General features: G+C 31.9%; 1 protein-coding gene and 1 non-coding gene across 2 annotated transcripts; one reads left to right on the top strand and one right to left on the bottom strand.

The window, feature by feature from the left end:
• The first annotated feature begins 8,854 nt into the window (after nucleotides 1–8,854).
• Nucleotides 8,855–8,926, top strand: TRNAE-UUC (transfer RNA glutamic acid (anticodon UUC)). Its single transcript has one exon. It is a non-coding gene; the product is annotated as a tRNA-Glu (tRNA).
• A 913-nt stretch (nucleotides 8,927–9,839) lies between these two features.
• LOC118035437 (probable alkaline/neutral invertase D) lies at nucleotides 9,840–17,304 on the bottom strand. Its single transcript, XM_035041000.2, has 5 exons — nucleotides 17,146–17,304; nucleotides 15,897–16,330; nucleotides 13,317–13,748; nucleotides 11,513–12,071; nucleotides 9,840–10,502 (listed from the first exon to the last, which is right to left on the bottom strand). Exons 2-5 carry the CDS (start codon nucleotides 16,281–16,283, stop codon nucleotides 10,207–10,209), a joined length of 1,674 nt encoding a protein of 557 aa, XP_034896891.1. The 5' UTR covers nucleotides 16,284–16,330; nucleotides 17,146–17,304; the 3' UTR covers nucleotides 9,840–10,206.
• Between the last annotated feature and the right edge of the window lie 1,988 nt (nucleotides 17,305–19,292).

Consider the following 19,292-nt stretch of genomic DNA (forward strand, 5'->3'; position numbering starts at 1 on the left):
CTCTCTCTCTCTCTCTCTCTCTCTCTCTCTCTCAAATTTGATTGATCATAGAGGAATGTTAATTGGACGAGTAGCAGTAACAGGCTATGCTTCCATGATTTTCATATCTCAAAATCTCCAGTCCTGTAGTATTTTTCTACAATTCATACCCATCCCCGCATTTCTTTTTCAAAATAAAATAAAATTATAGCACTGTTTGAGGAGAGGAGTGGCTGAAGACTTTTGGTGTGAAAGTGTGGAAAAAGAAGAACATCTCCATCAAGATATTAAAAAAAAAATTAAGAATAAGACACCGCCGATAGGTGTCCTCTTCTCTTCTTGGCTTTATTTAATCAACCTATCATCCATGATGATCCCATCCATCCTCTTTCCTTTTTAAGTTTTCTTGTTGATAATGACGATCTTGGTGACGCTAACGATCAACTCCAACAGCCCTCTTCTCTCTTTCTTACATGTCTCTCCTCTGTGTGTAATTTTGTGCAGTGAAACTGTCAAGGAAGGACATGGATTTTATTTTTTTTCTTACAGGTTGTGTGTGGGTACAGACAAAAGAAACTGCAGAAAAACACAGCCCTTAAATGCTGGTACTTGAAGAATTCAGTCCAGGCCTCCAGGGTCCCCTACATAGCTGAGGCCCCCTACTACTCCTACTGCCCCATTCTCTCCCTCCCTCGCAATTTTCTTCGTAATCATTCATTTTTTGGTTTGAGTTGGTCATTCTTGACACATAACCCTTCCTTGAACCCAATATTGATGAAAACCATGTCTCTCCAGCCACAGATTTTTCTAGGTACTGTGTGATAATAAAGTTTTTTTTTTTTTTGAAAGATATATTAAAATAATATATATTTTTTTAAAATTTATTTTTAATATTACAAACTAAAACAATTTAAAATTATTAAAAAATAATAATTTTTAAAATTAACTAAAATTTTATTGAAAATGCACCAGCCGCATTGCTAAACATTAATGTTACGCATGCACGATATTATGAAACAAGTATTAATTTTTTTTTATTAATATGGGTGTCTAGAACAACTTGAATGTATCTCGTCTAATTCTATAGATTTTAAAGTTAATAATCATAAAAACCTCCAATAATCCTGAAATTTATGAGACTCGAATTGGTGATCTCTATGGAGTAAACTCAAAGCCTGACCAATTTAGCTGCACCACTCATTATTAATTTAACTGGTCAGGTCTCTAAGTTTGCTTTTTAGAAATCATCTGTTTGAGTTTCACAAATCTTTAATAAAAAAAAATCTTTATTATTAATATATAGGTAAATTACTACACTAATCTTCTAATGTATTATGACATTGCCAGCACTTTTAAAAGTTCAAACAACCTCCTCCTTTACACGTTATATATAAATTACTACACACAATCCCTTTTAGATCCGGAGGCTAGAGAGGTTTTGTCAAATTTTTTAAATTGTTCATGGTAATTATGATTTACTCTTGTAAAAAAAAGTACTCTTATTCATGGGGAAAATGTCATTATCATGGACCTATTATGTTTCTCGACGTCTAGCATGGAACATCTCTTAATTTGTGCTTTTAAAATGGTGGTGGTTTTGTTGGAGATAATGTTTTATGGATAAATAATCTGTTGAATTTATTATTGGTAGATCTTTCTTGACTTGATAATGTTAAGTTTACTCAACACCGGACTTGTTAATATGAAAATTATAAATTTTCTCGTCTTATTTCACTTCATTTTCTTATACCTTTTTGTAATTAAAAACAAAACAAAAAAAAACTATAAATATTAATAAAAAGTAACCATAATAGATTTAGTAGTGTTTAAAGTGTGATATCGACAGTATTTTTAGAATTTTTTATTTAAAAAAATATTAAAATAATATATTTTTAAAAAAATTTAAAATTATTTTTTTATATTAATACATTAAAAATAATCTGAAAATATAAAAAAATAAATTTTAATTTTTCATGAAATGTTTCAAATTGCGCCTCAGTGTCGGATGTATTTTTTAAATAAATAAAATAAAAGAGATGACCTAAAAAACGAAGGAGAAAGTTTTCAGTAGAGGAGGTCCATTGGCAGGACAAGCAACATGGCCATAATGGTGTCCATTCAAGAGGCAGAAGCCAGACAGCTCAGCCAAGCATCTAGTGGACTTTGACAACTCATCCCAGCACAGCCCCACTCCACAATACACTACCATTCCTTGTTTCCCCTTTTGCCTTTTTGTTTTTGTTTTTTAACATTTTATTAAATTATATATATATATATTCCGACGAAGACTAAAAAATCGGCCAGTCAACTCCAACTTGCCCTACTTTTCTTATTGGAATATTTATTTATTTGTGGAGTGTATATATATTTGACAAAGTCAAGTAATCCAAACTCTCCAACTCATGGAGTCGGCATCCACATCATGCATGGACAGTCTTAGGCCACCATACACAGAGTGCAACACAACCCTCCAATTCCGTCGGTCCATTCACAATTAAAGAATTGGACACAGGAGCATATGCTAAAATGAATCACATTAATCAACAATTAATATCATGTTTTGCATCAAATATTTGGTGATATGGACGAGCATGAGGGGGAGGGGGGATGAAAAACCTGTCAGAATCCGATGGACTAGCCCTCGTAGAAGCAGGCGGGCAATTGACATGTGAAAGTAAACCATAATTTCCTGCATGTCATCAACCTGTTCACGTGGAGTTTATTATTGTGCAACCAAAACTAGCCCAGGTAAGATCAAGCTGGCGGCCCAGCCTTGTGTCCCACGTCTCTGTTCCTAGTCCCTCGGTGTTTATGAGCTCCTATATTTATATATATATATATATATATATATATTAAAAAAACATGTTACAATTAGCTATAGTAGGCGTGTGAATGGCCCTTTTCTCGTGTGTTCATCTTTCTCGAATCCAATGCCATTTTATTTTATTTTATTTTGTTTTGTTTTGTTCTCCTTCAATCTTTCTTGGACAAAAGAAGTTTGAATTCAACACCACTTTTAAGCAAGGAGGGATACTAGCAGATATCATTGTTATTATTGATCCCAGCTTAATTTAGGGTTTGGAGAGTGTGATAGTGATTATTTTTTTAAGTATTTTTTTATAAGAAAATATATTAAAATATTATTTTTTTTTTATTTTTTAAAAAATTATTTTTAACATAGCGCATCAAGACAATCTGAAAATACTAAGAAAAATTTAATTTGAAGTGAAGAAAAAAAAAAAAATTTTCATATTTAAAAAAAAAATACTTTTAAAATGCAAAAATAAACTGAATCAAACTTATATAACTCGATAGATTGGTTCATAACCTAATCGACGTGATCAAATCCGAGTAAGATCTGATAGTCAACTCTAAGGAATTTTTTTGTAAAAAAATATCATTTTAAATAAGATATTTGACCTGATGACTTCCGAGATAACCCAATAACTCACAAGTTAACTTGATGACTTGTGGTTTGACTCAATTATAGTTTTGAAACCCGGCCTGGCAGGTCGATTTGAGACCCGACCGATCTGGGGCTAGAATCGGGCCGGGTTAAAGAAAAAATAAAGGAACGAAAAACCCAGCGTGACTTGGCGGGTTGACCCGACGACCCGATCAAGACTCGGTTGCAAACCCATTGATTTTTTTTTGTTTTTTTTTTTTTACTAAAATGACGTCGTTTTGATTTTTTAATAAACAAAAATTTGACCTAGCTGACCTGGTGACCCAATCAAAACTTGGAACCCGGGCCTGGTCTTAAAACTATGGACTCAATGGTTCAATATAATGCAAACTAGACCATAGTTTTGCAACCCGGCCCCGCGGGTTGACTCAGCCTATCCGGGGCTGGAACCGGGCCGGGTTGAAGAAAAAACATGGAAAGAAAAAACCCAGTATTACCTGAAGAAAAAATCCGTTAACTTTTATTTTTTTACTAAAATGATATCGCTTTGATTTTTTTAAAAAAAAATTGATATAACCAATCCGGTGATCCGGTCAAAATCCGGATCCCAGACCAGGTATTAAAATTATCATCAAGACAAAACGATCTGGTAACTATAGCTAGTACTAGTTGTCCTCTGTAAACTTTAAGCATAAAGATATTAATTAGATGGACGGCTTGGCTCCATTGGTGCTTATGCATGGCTTCTGTCTAGTTGAAGAGGGGCTTGTTCAAGCAACCGGATTTTACTTCCCCATAGCAAAGTTGCAATCGGACTGATGTTCTTTTTGTGATGATCAGTGAAAAAAATCAGGAAGAAAAATAAAACAACAATTTATTTAATTAACAGAAATAACTGAAACATGTCAAAAAAGTATTGTAGAAATATATTAATTTATTATGAATTGGAACAATAAAATTATTATTTTATCTTGAAAAAAATACTAAATTAATTATTAACAATAATATGATATTTTTTCATGGTTCATTAGTGATTATAAAATTAATAGCGGCATCTCGGTCCTCTTATATCTTTTCGCACAATATAATTATCTAATTGTTTTTTTTAAAAAAAAAACTATTTAACTTGGGCTTTGGTTCTTTTTTCAAAATTTTATTTTCATAGCATAGTTAAATAACCATATTACCTTTAAAATTTAAAAATTAAAATTTCTTTAGCTTGTTTTCATGGGTTTATTTATATTTTTAGCATAGTGTTTTCTAAATCATCACGACGAAATCTATCTCTCTAGGCGGTGTGTGTAGTGTAATTCTTTTGGCTTTTCTTTTTTATTATCTCTCTTATCCTTGATTTTTGTTCATAGCCTCCTAAAATTTCAAAGTAACCTTTCAATTTGTTTTTTTTTTAGATTTGATTTTGATTCTTTCAATTGAATTTTTTTAAAATTAATTAATATAATTGAAAATTTGTTTCCAATTACTTCCTCCTTCAATTTTTATTTGTTAGATCCGGTTATCATTTTTTTAATTTCTATTTATTTTATTTGAGATGAATTTTAAAATTGATTTTTTTACAATTTCATCCTCTATTTTTATTGCCACTTTTTTTTTTTTTTTTACTTTATAAGATTTTTTAAATTGATTTTTTTTATTTCATCCTTTAACGTTAAATTAAATTTCTTGATTGAGTTCAAGTGTAGGACTTAACGGGTTGCAAATTTAAGAGATTAAATCAGGTTTAGAAGATTCACCTAGGTTTATTTTTTTTAAGCTCGTATTTTTTTAGTTTTATCCTCAGTGTTTGATTCAATTAGAGATTGAGCTTTTTAATTTTTTATCTGCTTTCTATAGAATCCTTTGCTAATTTTAAAAATGACTTGGGTTATCACTAGTATTTTTAATTTGTCATTATTTATTAAATTTATTATTTCTCAAATAAAATTTTTTTTGAATTAAATTAAATCAATTATTGAAAAATAAATATGATATGCTCATTTTTTTACTTATATATATATATATTTAATTGAATTGTGCTTTGAATATTTGGTTTATTATAATTCTTGTTTCTTTTACCCTAAATAATAAAATTCATAAATTAACAATAGTTGGTCAACGTTTAATTTATATATTATTGTCTTAATATTTTTTTTAAAAAAATATACCATTCAATATATTAACCTTTTGAATATTTAAAAATGTTTTGTTCAATGTATATATAACTTTTTAATATATTTTTTAATTTTTCTTATACTATAAAAAAATATTTTACAGATGATATAGCACGGTTTATGAATCTAATTTAATACTAAATAATAAAGTTATGGATTAAAGCGCTGGCATATGCTAGCTGTCCCCACTTCACATCACATCCAAGAGTTTCTATTTTTTCCACTTGTTGCCGTTATGCTTGTCGATTCTGTTTTGATTTTCGTTTCATTTTTTTGAATTGAAATGATAGGTTTTGGTTTTGTATCGTTACGTGGTTTTGGATACTAATCTTATAATCTTTATATTAGGTGCATTTATATTGGTGAACTTCTGAGTTTATTTTTTTTGTAATTATTAATTTAAGTTTCGTGAATTTTAAAGTTATTGAATATAATTGTTAATTTTATGGTCTATAAAATTAGTTGAGGTACATGCAAGCTGACTCAGACATTCACTATAATTTTTTTTTTAAAAAATAATACTAATTTAATAAATATAATTGAAATCTAAATCTAAAAATTAAACTAACAATAAATTATTAAAATTAAATTTTAAATAAAAAAAATAAGAATTAAATTGATATGACATGATCAACTCAACGAGTTTAAAAACAATCTAAACGCTTGAAAAAATATTACTTGATTAAAAAAAATAAAAACGACAACATTTTGAATGATTTAGGTTAATTTAGATTAACTTTCTATGTTAATGATCAAAGTTATTAGACTATAATAATCCTAAATAAAACTAATCAAAACTAATTATAAAGTTTAATTAACAATAAATTCATTATTGAATAATAAAATTAAAAAAAATCAACTTAAAAAATGACATAAAAAAATAATTTTTAAAAAATAATTACAAAAAATATAATCTGTAATCTCACAAGGTCTTTCTAACCTAATTATTCTACAAGTTTAACATGAGAGATAGCCATAAGTGAGAAAACAAAGCTTCCTGTTAAATTTTATCTCGATTTCATGTTTGAATTAAAAAATATAATTAATATTGAAAAAATTAATAGTTTTTTTTAAAAACCTATTTAACCAGAACAGAACAGAACAGAATCAGAATGTTACGGCTGGGTGAACAAAACTGGAAACCTTGGTCGCGGCTCTCAAATTGAGCTAAGAAACAATTAGGAGGAGGCATTTACTATTTACTATTTACTATTAAAAAATGTGGAAGAATAAATAGCATATGATGATATGATGTTTGACAGTTGTGTTGCTGCCCACAGACAGCAAATTTACTATGCATGCATCACTCTCTCCATCGGTGGTTGATTCTTGATGGCGACTTCGCCACTGCCTTCTTTCTACCTCTTCAATTCCCAACCATCACTGACTTATTAATAATTCATTTCACAATAGTTTCTCTCCAAAATCTGTAAAAGCAAAGTAAATCACTTTTTGCACACACTCTTTCTACTCCTTTTTCTTTTTATATATATATATATATATATATATATATAGAGAAGCAGTAAAATATCTGTGGGTTTTTTAAGCCATCCCCAACTAATTTATACCGGTTAATGATAAGGTTAATATTTAATTACTAGTTGAAAAAAACTGAAAAATCAATTAAATCAAGAAAATTAGAATAAAAATAAATGTAAAAATCGAATTGTGAAAAAAAAACCAAATAAATCGATTAGAATTTTAAAAAAATCAATCGATTTAGCTTCAGTTTTATAAGTTTGAAACCAAAAAAACTGAACCTGAAACCTAACCAAAAAAACCGAGCCAAACCGTAACCGGTTTTTGAATTGGGTTTTCGTTCAAAATAACCAAAAAAAAAAACCGCGTTTGAACCGGGTTTTGTTCTGAAATAACCGAACCGAACTGTAACCTGTCGGTTTGAACCAGTTCTAGTTTGTTTTTTTTTTTATTTAAAAAAATTGATTTGGTACTTTTTTTGATAAGAACTAAACCGAACCGAACAAAAAATGATCAATGCTAAGTTTTAGTGTTCGTTTCAAATTGCAGCTCAAATAAAAATATTAATTTTTTTTTTATGTATTTAGATATTTTAATGTGGTGATGTAAAAACATTAATATTTCAAAAATTAATAAACTGATCTAGTATTAAGTAGTAATTTTAATGTAATTTTTCCGTTGATACTGGTTTGAACTAGTTCCAGTTTGGTTTTTTTATACTGGTTTTGTTTTTTTTTTTTATAAAAACCAAACCGAATAAAAAATAATCCCTGCTAAGTTTTAGTGTCTTGCGACTCAAATAAAAATTTATGAAAATTTATTTTTTTTATTTATATTTTTAGATATTTTGATATGCTGAGATAAAAAATAATTTTTATAAATAAAAAATATATTATTTTAATATAATTATAAATAAAAAATATTTTAAAAAACAATTCAACCTTAATAAACTAATCAGAATTAAAGTAGTAATTTTAATGTAATTGGGCCTTTCCTTTGATAAAAAAGAAGGTTTTGTTGTCCGGCTTTGAATTGAGGAGATACTAAGCATCGGTAATTGACCTTATTAGCTTGGAAAAGAAGGTCAATGCTTTTGTCTGCAAATGATCCTTTCCACCACTAAAGATGCTCCTATATCTCGTCTTTGTTTAGATTTATTTATTTTTAAAATTTAAAGATAATCAGGTTTTACAATTATATTCATCGTATCTTTTAATTCATTAAAATTAAATTAACACAAAAATACTGAAATTATATTATATGATAAGTTTTCGGATTGGTTGAATGCTCCTTTCCCATTTGCCGCTTAAAACTTTGTCAAAAAGTCATTTATTGTATCCAATCATTTCGGGTACACAAATATATTGATAATAGCTTTCTTTGATGGCTTTCTGTGCGGCCATGAACTTCAATTATGTTATGAATCTAGGAAATGAGAAGAAAGAGAAAAGGGGAGCTCAGCTTTCCTTAACCATCTTACACACTTTAACCCCGTTTGGCAAATTTTAAATTTATTTTAATTTTAAATTAAAATTTTTTTATAATTTTTTGATCGTTTTGATGTATTAATATCAAAAATAATATTTTTAAAAATAATTATTACTACATTCTCAAACACCTAAAAAATCTGTTTTGATGTTAGAAGACTAATGACACAAATAATTTTGTGCCAATCACTGATTTTAACATGGCTGATAGTTGAAATCCAATTGAACTAATAAGCTAATTTCAAGAGGGTGTGTGTGGTCGGGTTTTAACTGGAAAGTTCTCCATCGTAAACGCTATTCAATATTAATGTTTACCATCATAATCTCACAATAATTCCGTTGTCGTCCAGCGGTTAGGATATCTGGCTTTCACCCAGGAGACCCGGGTTCGATTCCCGGCAACGGAATTTATTTTTATACTTCATGCTGTTGGAGATGCATTGTTTCGAGGTGTAGATTTTGGCTCTTAATATATATATTTTTTGACAAATTGTGTCGAGGATGGTAATTGGGGCATGACCAAAACCTTAAAGAATTAAATAAATGATTTTTTTTTTTAATTGCATGAGCTGTGGATTCTGATTCACAGCCAAAATGGACTGGGAAATTCTTCATTTTCTGTAAGATAGTGGAGGAGAGGAGGGGGAGGAATCCTTGATGAAGACTTGGGAGAATGTTTCACGTGGACATGGCACAAGTTTTGTTCTTGTTCTTGGCCCATTCAAGATCACTGGAGGACCATTGGAGTTGCAGGCATAGAAAGGAAAAGGAAAAAGCAATTTCAAGTGAATCCAATCCATGAAAAATTCTCCAACTACACTGGGTCCTTCACCAAGAAACTTAAGTTTTGAAGTAAAAATAATAAAATATTGTGGAATATAAGAAATTTCAATCCAGAAAATCAATCAATCATCCTATCCTAACTTTAAATGATACAAAAACAATATAAACATGGGACTTTTTTTTTTTTTTTTAATCAACACTGATTTCCTATTCTCCAGCATTGTTTCACAATTTTATTGTTTGGGGTCCATCAGTAGATGGCATTTTCTTCCTTCGTATCATGTCCTCTTATGGCCACAACATAAAACTTTATTATTCCTTTTCAAGAACAAAAGAAAGGGATCAAAAGAAAGACACGGTCCCCAAATTGTCTCTGCGAGAAAATTTGGCAGGTTGCCGAGAAATGCTTGGTTATTATTAACAGCATTATAATTATTGTTGTTTTCATCTGGGAAGACATCAAAATTGCTCTAAAATGTTTTTTTTTTTTTTAAAGGCAGATCAATAACTATAAAATGTTAAAACAAGAAGAAGCTGTTTTGCACAATAAGGATGCATCAAATTTGAATCCAAAAGTCTGTATTTCATGGAACTTTTTCCAGTCCTTGATCAGCAATTAACACAAATCTTGTTCCATTGCTGGTGTCAAAAGCTAATATGAACCAATTACGGCATTTCGAAGATGCCATTCAAAAACTTTTGCAACACAGCAAAATGCATCTCTTATTTGAAAAGCAGGGCATGGTCTTTGCAGAAACTATTGTACACAAAACCCAAAGTTCAATCAAACCTTCGAGGACAAACGCCAAAGAATGGTGCTGTAATGAACCCCGCATTTCTCACCTTCCGTGTTCTTTCCCTATTTTTTTTTTCTTTTCTTTTCTTTTTCTATATCATGCCCCCCCTAGCAAGTCCAAGAAGATGATCTCCTGAGCACAGGCTTCATTTGCCTGTCCTCTTCCAAAGAAATCATCCCCAAGTGTGAAGGGTCCTCCAGCATCATCTTTGCCACCAAGTATCCAGCAATTGACCATGTCTGGTATTTCCTTGCCTGTTTACCAACATATCTGCCAAGTTTCCCATCATAATATTCTGGCCAGCTGTCTTTCAGAAGACGGGTCTCAGCAAGATCAATCGCTTTTCTTGCAATTTGGGGTCGTCCCGTTTTGATGCATGCAGCAGTCAGCAACCATAAAAGCACTGCATTTCATGTAACAGAAGGGAAAGGAGATAAAAAAAAAACATGATGCCAGAGGATAACACATGTTGTGAAAATACAAAAAAAAATATCCATCCACTACATATTGTGTGAAAGACTTCAAAAGTAGGTTCAGAGAAACAGAAATAACAGACTAAAGAAATTGAAACTGCTAAAATTCTTAAGTGTCAACAATTCAGTATTAGAAAAGGAAGAGATGGAGACATGATCTTTTAGCTCATGAAACTTGATAAGGCAACAGATCGAGCAGTGCCGTTTAAGCTACATTACACTTGTGTCCAAATCAGAACAGTGAATGAGTGAGCAGCTCATCCTACAGTTAGAAATTGGTTTATTGAATTCACTTATATGAACTTGCGAATATATCTAAATTTATCTAACACGACCAATGCATTCCATTAACTAGGCACTGCCCAAATCCTACTATTCTGGAGACCGCTCTATGTTGCATGGATAAAAAAAGAAAGAATAAACAAACTACCAGTGCATGATAATGCAGCCAGTGCTTCTCGATAATTTACCATTTATGCATGCAAGCTAGTCATGTTATGAATATTCAAAAAGCATCTCTAATGAAATTCATGGATCCACAAATTAGAGCAATTTGAGGATCGCTGAAAGAAGATAAATCTGGGTCCACCTAAATACCATTCCAGCATCTCATATTAGTTTCCAGCTCCCACTCCTGAACAAAATCTCTGCGTGCATAAGATCTTGGCTATAACTAAGTTGAACAATAATAATTGAAAGGGGATAATGAAAGCTAAATTTAAAATCTAGACCATATGATTGGTGTTTTCTGTTTACTAGCTTCTCAATTTAAAATACAATTCTATGGTTTCAGATTCAGCCTTGTAACTCCAAAAAGTAATCAATGAACCTAATGAAGTGTGGCAGGAAGACTATCCTCATGGAAGGGCATATTTATTAGTTAATCTCTTTTAGTCACAAGAGAAAGTAACCAATTAAACAGACAGAACGAGGAACAAACCTGGCCATGATCCTCCATTATGATAGCTCCATCTGGTATTCTTAGGATCACAACCAGTTACAATTCGCCATTCATGACTTTCTATCGCAGGATAGGCTATTTTCAGAGGCATTTCTCCTACCAGCTCCTCCCAGCGAGCTTCAATGAGATCCATGATAGCCATTGCTTGTTCATGGGTTGCAAGAGAAGACAGAATGGCAATGCAATTACCTAAAGCAAACCATCTGAAATCCATCCTTGCAGGACTAACATTGCCAATAAAGTAGCCTCCACGAATTGGCATGAAATCAAATACCCAATCTGGGATTGAATCGGGAATAACGTTGAACTTATTTACAGCAGTGTGAGAATACTCCTCAGTCTTATATCTGTATATGTCATTCAGCTGTTGAAAGTCAAGCCAGAAGTAACTCCGCATGTGATAGCTCAAGGCATGCAAACGTTTCACAATTCTCTCAATAAATTCTTTTCCTTCTTGATCATGTTTCAACATTGAGCTAGCAGATCTCAACGCCATGAAAAAAAGCGCTTGAATCTCAATAGGATAACCATAGATACCCTGCAAATAAATCCATCCAGTTAGAACATGTAACAAGGTTGAACTTAACAAAACCCTAGGAGGTGATGAGTGAACTGATGCCTAACATTTGAAATGAAGATATATCTCACATCAAACACTTTTTGTAATGCTAAACAGAACCTGCAAGAAAAATTATAGCACACTATGCATTTAGTTTACGTGTGCATACACAAGTGTGGTTGAGGGTGAAAGGGAGACTTGATTATGATAATTTGGCCTCTATGTGAATTACTGTTAGGTCAAAGTAACATTTTGTCATAATGACTAGATGCCGGTGATTGAAGCAGAATGGTATTCAATCCCTGGAAATAGTAGAAGAAGCATGCCAATGCTCAATGAGAAAAACTAATCCCCAAGTTCTGGCTTTCACACAGTTTTAATTTCTTCCTTTAATTTTTCATAATTAGTTTTGACATTACTCCATGTTTGTTTATTTGACTGCATTTGTCTATTAAGAGAAAACACAGAAGGATGGCATTATCTGTTGCATTAAAGCAGAGCAAGAAGGAAACAAGGAGTTGATTCCGAAGTACTTCTTAACTGCAAAGGACTTTAATTTACTAAGAAATTGAATATTGTGATATGATAAGCAGGCTACATGATAAATAAAGATTCAACTTTACACGATTGCATGCAGCACTTCACATCAAACAAAACAGGAAAGTTAGACTTGCAACTGCCCAGGCTGCAGGTGCTTACTCAACACCAAGCTAAGCAAGCTCCATTGGCATTTAACTGACATAAAAAGAGGCTCAATGTATGTAACAGGGTGTTTAAATTTCGCACATGCTCCATATGAATGCATTTGCAGTGTGTTAATTTTTGGTTATGCTTATATCCTTTTATGCTAATCATTTGCAGTTTGCCATAATTCCCCTCCTGTTTAAAGAAAGGGGAGGGATACAAACATGTAAATGATAGCTAAAACAAAGATGTTGTGAACCCCAAGAATCAATTTCATCAATCTGTTCTGTGCCTGATGTCTACTATTTTTTGGTGGTGTTCACTAGTTAGAAGAGAAATTATGTCAAGTAATGGCTGCTTGGCCTAATGATTACAGTTACAAGAATGAGTTAACTAGAATCTCCACCATTCTTTCAGAAGAAATCAAATCACTAGATCTTTAAAAGCATTTTGTGAGGCATAAATATTAAAATTAACCACAGCATAGTCACAAACATACACATGGAGAGAGAGGGAGAGTGAGACACGAGAACAGCTTACCATTCTGCGATCAATCATGGAGCATCCATCGGCACAGAGAAGGGTAGGGAAAGTATCAAACCCCTCTGACAAGCAGAGCGTCAAAATGAGCTTTATTCCCTTCTGACACTCTGGTCTCTCTGCCAGGGATGAATCTCCAGTAGACTTCGTATATGCTCGAAGAAGAATGATCCACCAGAAACCAGAGTCAACTGGAGCAACTCTTCCAATAGCACTCTCACCAAAATCTGCAACAAGAGAGTCTGTTTTCCGAATAGGATCATGGAGAACTTTAAAGCTGGCTGGCATTGCCCCTTCACCAAGTTTGAATCGATCTATTCTCTTTTCCCACCCTTGGAGATACAGTGTCTTCAACAGGAAGTGCTTGACTATGTCAGGCTCACCATTCATCAGAAAAGCTAGGGCACTGGGTACAAAATCTCGTACAAAAACCTGAACAGAAGACCTTGAAAAATCAGATAAATGATACTACATTCAGATTCCCTGACAAATGCATATGATCTCATTTGCAACTACCTCCTACTTGAAAGTCAAAAGCAAGGGCTTTATGAAATTTCAAATACATCACCTACAAAAAATTAATGGCTCTTATCAGTAGATTTAATTTTCAATTTATCCAACAATCAAACTCCTGCCTGACTTTATTCCATACTTCCGCTTAGTGCATTCTTCAAATATTATTAGCTCATGTGTTTAATGAGTCTCTTCTTTGGTTGACATACAGAGCAAATAAAAATTGATCATTTCCCTATCATTGAACACAATTTACAATTTCATGACATCCTCAATATCAATGATTCCCAACCCCGAAGGGGATCCATCACCATCAGCTAAAAACAGTTATTTATGCTTATTGCAGCTTGGTAATTAAAGATCCTTCTTCCTTTTTGATGCAGACAATTAACAAGATACAATAACACCATACAAAAACAATCTGTTATGATACGGTTCCGCCTTTTGTTACTCATGATGGGGGTTCGGTTGGGAGCTTGGGTTTGAGGGGAAGACAATTCAACCAAGTGGGGGTTTTTCCTTGGGTTTTAGCTTGTATTACATTTAGCCATGTTGGGTTTTCACTTTGGGATGTGTTCAGCCAGATTGGATTTGTTGTTGTTGATGGGTTCGGCCCAATTATGGAGGAGTTGGTTTCGGCCAGATCTGATTTGGACTTTGTAGATGTGCATGGGCTACATGGAGTCTAAAAGTGACTAGGATTAATTAGGGTGTTGGGGTCCTTTTCCTACAAGGATTTGTCGAAAATCCTAGCTGAATTTGAGTTCATGATTGGCAAGTACAAGACTGAATTGGAGAGGGATTATTGTGTTTCCATATTGGACAAAGATTCCATATCTAACATGGAAAACAAGGGGTGGCAGCATGTGAGAGTAAGTTCCCCTATTCATTTGTCCATTATAAGCAAGGATTCCTTTCCTTACAAGGAGAACAAGAGGCAGCTATATTTGGAGGACTTTCATTGTTGCTTTCTTTCCTTTCTCTTGGAGGATTTCCTTACTTTAAAGGAGATTATGGAAGGCTTTTAAAATAGAAGAGTTTAGCAACTCTCTTCCCTATTTTTGATAGCATCAATTCAACCAAACAAAAAAAGAAAATCAAGCATTCAAGGCAGCATGTTCCAAACATGGAAAGAGGCTTAACAGGGTCAGCAAGCACACATTATTCCTATGCAAGTCAAACCCGACTACACAAGAAAATTAATCAAGCCAGGGATAGTTTTGAGGGCTGATTTTTTCCTTGTATTATTCTAAATATTTTATATGGTTTTATGTTGTTTTAAGTATTATTTGAACCATAATATTTTAATTTAGGTTTTTAAATTCAGTTGGGCTTGTTTTGGCCCAAATTAAGTGTTCTAGGTCTGTTTAGGCATTATGCTTGTGTTATCTCAAAGCCTAATGGTTTGCAACCCAATATGGATCCATTAGGGTTAATTATTTTAGGACTATATAATGTTTTCCTTGTAGCAAATTTCAATAGCTTCAGATTAATAATATTATGGTGTTTGAAGCAAACGTGTTCTTTGCTGTGACAAAGGCATGTTTGGGAGCGTGGTTGCGGTTGCTTTTCAAAGTGCTTTTCGTGCTGAAATGCATCAAAATGATGTTTTTTCATTTTTTAAAAATTATTTTTGAGATCAGCGCATTAAACGATGCAAAACACAAAAAAAATTAATTTTTAGCAAAAAAATAAAATAAAATTTTGGGAACACGGCTTGCACTATGTTCTCAAATGGTGCCAAGAAAACCTAACTTATCAAGATATAACTAACATTATAGCATCAATTCACGAATTCTAATACCTCTAGTTCTTAGTTGCAGGTTAACTATGGGTTAAGGTTCTCAAACTTGATTTTCAACTCTTTTAGAGAAGTATAATCTTTGTTAGGGCTTAACTGACCATGTGATCAAGAAATCAGCGCCATATTAAATCTCGTAACATGTCAACCATTGGACACAAATCAAACCAAGAAGAAACATCCCAATGCCTGATGTTCCATTAATCACACAGAAAACTAGCAATACCGCAAAGAGGATTCCACATTTGGTTAAAAAAAATATTTACCTGGTCATAGTTTAAGACCTCCTCTGAGGCATGGTCATATGCTGCTATAGTACCAACCGGTTGGCCTCTGAAGTAAACTAAAGACTTCCGTAGAGCCTCCCACGCATCAGCCACCATGGGGTGAGGTTCAAACGAGTTGCGAGTTGATGAGGCTGGCGTGTTAAACCCTGACCTTCCACCAGGTGAATATGTGGTCTCAAAGGTATCAATTCCTCTTGCAAGCCCGATCGAGAGCTCGCTTAGAGACCTCTCATCAAACGATCTCTGCCTCTCTATGTTCAACTTTGGCTTGTCAAGGAGGCGAGAGAGATCAAAATCATCCATTTCGGATATTGAACACACTGAGCTCACGTTCCTAAGCCCCCCCATCTCTTTAGTCCCATCCATTTGTTTTTCTCTCTCAATCCTTGAATACTACAGAGAATGCTTTGTTTCTATCACCAAATGCAAAACAAGAATCACAGCTTTAGACCACAGACATTCAACGGTCAGAAAAACAAACAAATTATCTAACACACACAAATATCATCAACATGAAAGTGAGAACCAGAAATAGAAATTTGGAAAGCTCAAAATAGAAACTGTAACGTGCTATAAACACTATTTATAAGCAAAATTATTAACCTCTTATCCATTAAAATATACTCCGTCATTTTACCACTAACTAAAACTTATCGGGTACTATAGCTTTATATACGTTGAATGTGCTAACAACAACAAGAAGAAAATTCGGACTTGTAAAACTCAACCAGTTCTCTTATCTACCACCTAACTTCATGGGATTTAAAACAATGAACGAAAAAAAAAACGCCATTTTTAATTAACTAAAAAAATGAAAACAAAACCATTCAAGAACAGAGTATCAGGGCAAATTAACAAGCTTTACAACTTAAAAAATGAAAAACAGAAATACCATTTTTGTAGTTTTACACAAAAAGATTACACTTAAATTTCAATTACATTTACCATTAAAAACCAAAAAATAAAACTTGAGAGCCAACAACAGTACATCAAGATCCGCAAAAATATCAAAATAACACAAGACGGAGACTTTTTTGTTTACTACTCAAACGAATACAAAGAACACTTTATGGAAAAAATGTAAAACAAAAGGTCAAGATTGTGAGTTTCAACAAAGAAAGCAACAAAATTGAGACGCAAAACCCAGATCTAAAAGCCTTTAAAGAAATGCTTCTTTTTAACATCCACACAGAAAAGGAGAGAGCCAAACAAAGAAGATTAAGAAAACCTTTGCGAAGAGCAAATGACGGATAATGAATCCCTCCGGTGACGGCGATTTCGCCGGCTAATGGTCGGTCAAGAGAGAAAGAAAAGGCAAAGACACAGCAGAGAGAGAGTGTTGAAAGAGAGAAAAAGAGAACATTGTTGCAAGAGCTGATATTTATAGTTAGAGAGAGAGAGAGAGAGAGGCCTCAAACGTTTTTTCCCGTAAGAAACGAGACTGGTAATAGCCGGTTAACGGGCCACGAGGAAAAATTGATTTCTGATTTGATGGTCTGACGTGGAGAAAACGACAACGTTTGATACAAGTCAAGATTTTGATAAGTCAGTCTTGGATTTTCCACTGGCAACGTGTTTTATCGGTTTCTGTGTGGGGGTCCATATTATTATTACAGTGATGATCATGGATTAAGACCAAATTAAGATCGAGTTGGGGTTAGGTGGATTAAAAAGGTGATTAGGTAGAGTAATAAATTTAGGGTGAAAAGTGACAGCTTAAGTTTACCTGTCTCTCTCTATTTTTTTATCTGTCTTGCCGTGTTCATCTTGCAACTTGCAAGCAGAGTTAGGGTTATAAAATCCTTTTCAGACTTGCTTCGGTTCACCTGTTTTTCTGGGTTTTTTTTATTTTTCTTTTTTGTATATAAAAAATAATAGTTAAACAGTTGTCCACACGACTGAATTGGTTCCATTTGTTTTTTATTTTATTTTATTGGTAACCTAGATTCAATTGTTATTTAACTTGGTCTGTCCGCACAAGCTATTCAAGATTCGGTTAATGTGAGATTTAGTCTAAATTGGATTTTAAAAAAAAATTAAGTCACTTAGTTAAACTCCAGTAATCAACTTATAATTTTATTGATCAAATTAAAATTTAATTTAATTTTTTTATTTTTTATAAAAACATTTTTTCAACTCTTTTAAAAAAATTAAAATAATATCATTTTAATCCAATATACTTAACCAATGACCAGATCCAAGTATATATATATATAACCGAATTTGATAGATGCTAAAGAATGTTTTAAATTTATCTTAGAACATAGGTTGAGTTAAGATTGATGAAATTGGTGCATTCCTAGAAACCAGCAATAACACAATCTAATAATTAAAATCTTACCTAAAGGTGTTAAATTATAATTTTCTCTCGAATAAATGTCAAGTTTAGAGAAATAAATCTTTAGAATTTAATAAACCAAGTGCTTATTTTCTCGATATCTTTATTAATATTTCTAATTAATTAAAAAAATAAAGTTTTTTATCTAAAAAAAATATTTTCGGTTATGATAATTAAATTTTAAAGATGAAATTTATGTCCACAAAAAAAAGTAATTAATTAGAGTGTAAAATAAGTGAGTGTAAATGTTTTTATTTTTTTATCCAAAAAAAATACGTACTTAATTAGAAAAGGGTATTGCATGTTCAAGTAAGATCTATATATATATATATATATATATATATATAAATTTAATTGAAAATCAAATTTTATCCTTTAGAATATTCGAAGTACATAAACATAGCTTTGAAATCAATTTTGTTAACAACGTTTCTCTCTTTCTAAAAGTAAATTTTTTAAAAAAATCATGAATAAAGTATCTCCAAAACTTTAGGAAGATTCTAGATGAAAGATTCTTTAAAAATGTGTACCTTCTTACAAGAATCTTCCCTTTGCTCTTAGATGCAAGCAAGAGATTAAAAACAACATAAAAAAAAAGGTTAGAAAGAAGTAAAAAAACCATTTTACTTTGGTACTTTTAGGTGACAAGTCAGATTTTAAATTTTTAAACTGGAGCATCCAACCACCACATTTGCAACGTGCATCCTTGCCCTAAAAAAAGAAGAAGCAACCTATGAGTTTCGTAACCATATATATGTACTTTGTCATCTTTGCTAGTTAGAAAATATTAGGTACAGTTTTGAATTACATTTTAAATATTTTTTTTTATAAATTTTATAAATTTTTTATATCATTTTAATATATTAATGTTAAAAATAATTATTTTTAAATAAAAAATATTATTTTAACATGTTTTCGAGTAAAAACAATATTTTAAAAAATAACTATTATTATATTTTTTAAAAATACTTTAAGATCCAAAATGTTATTTTAAGAGAGAAGAAGAAAAAAAAAGAAGATCTAACAATATTGTCATC

Source organism: Populus alba, chromosome 13 (assembly GCF_005239225.2).
Source record: "Populus alba chromosome 13, ASM523922v2, whole genome shotgun sequence".
Classification (NCBI taxonomy): domain Eukaryota; kingdom Viridiplantae; phylum Streptophyta; class Magnoliopsida; order Malpighiales; family Salicaceae; genus Populus; species Populus alba.

Coding starts and splice junctions, on each gene's coding strand:
- LOC118035437 (XM_035041000.2), bottom strand. CDS start 16,283: ATGGATGGGACTAAAGAGATGGGGGGGCTTAGGAACGTGAGCTCAGTG. Junction 13,749..15,896: donor AGGTCTTAAACTATGACCAG/GTAAATATTTTT, acceptor TCTTCTGTTCAG/GTTTTTGTACGAGATTTTGT. Junction 12,072..13,316: donor CCATGATTGATCGCAGAATG/GTAAGCTGTTCT, acceptor ATTTATTTGCAG/GGTATCTATGGTTATCCTAT.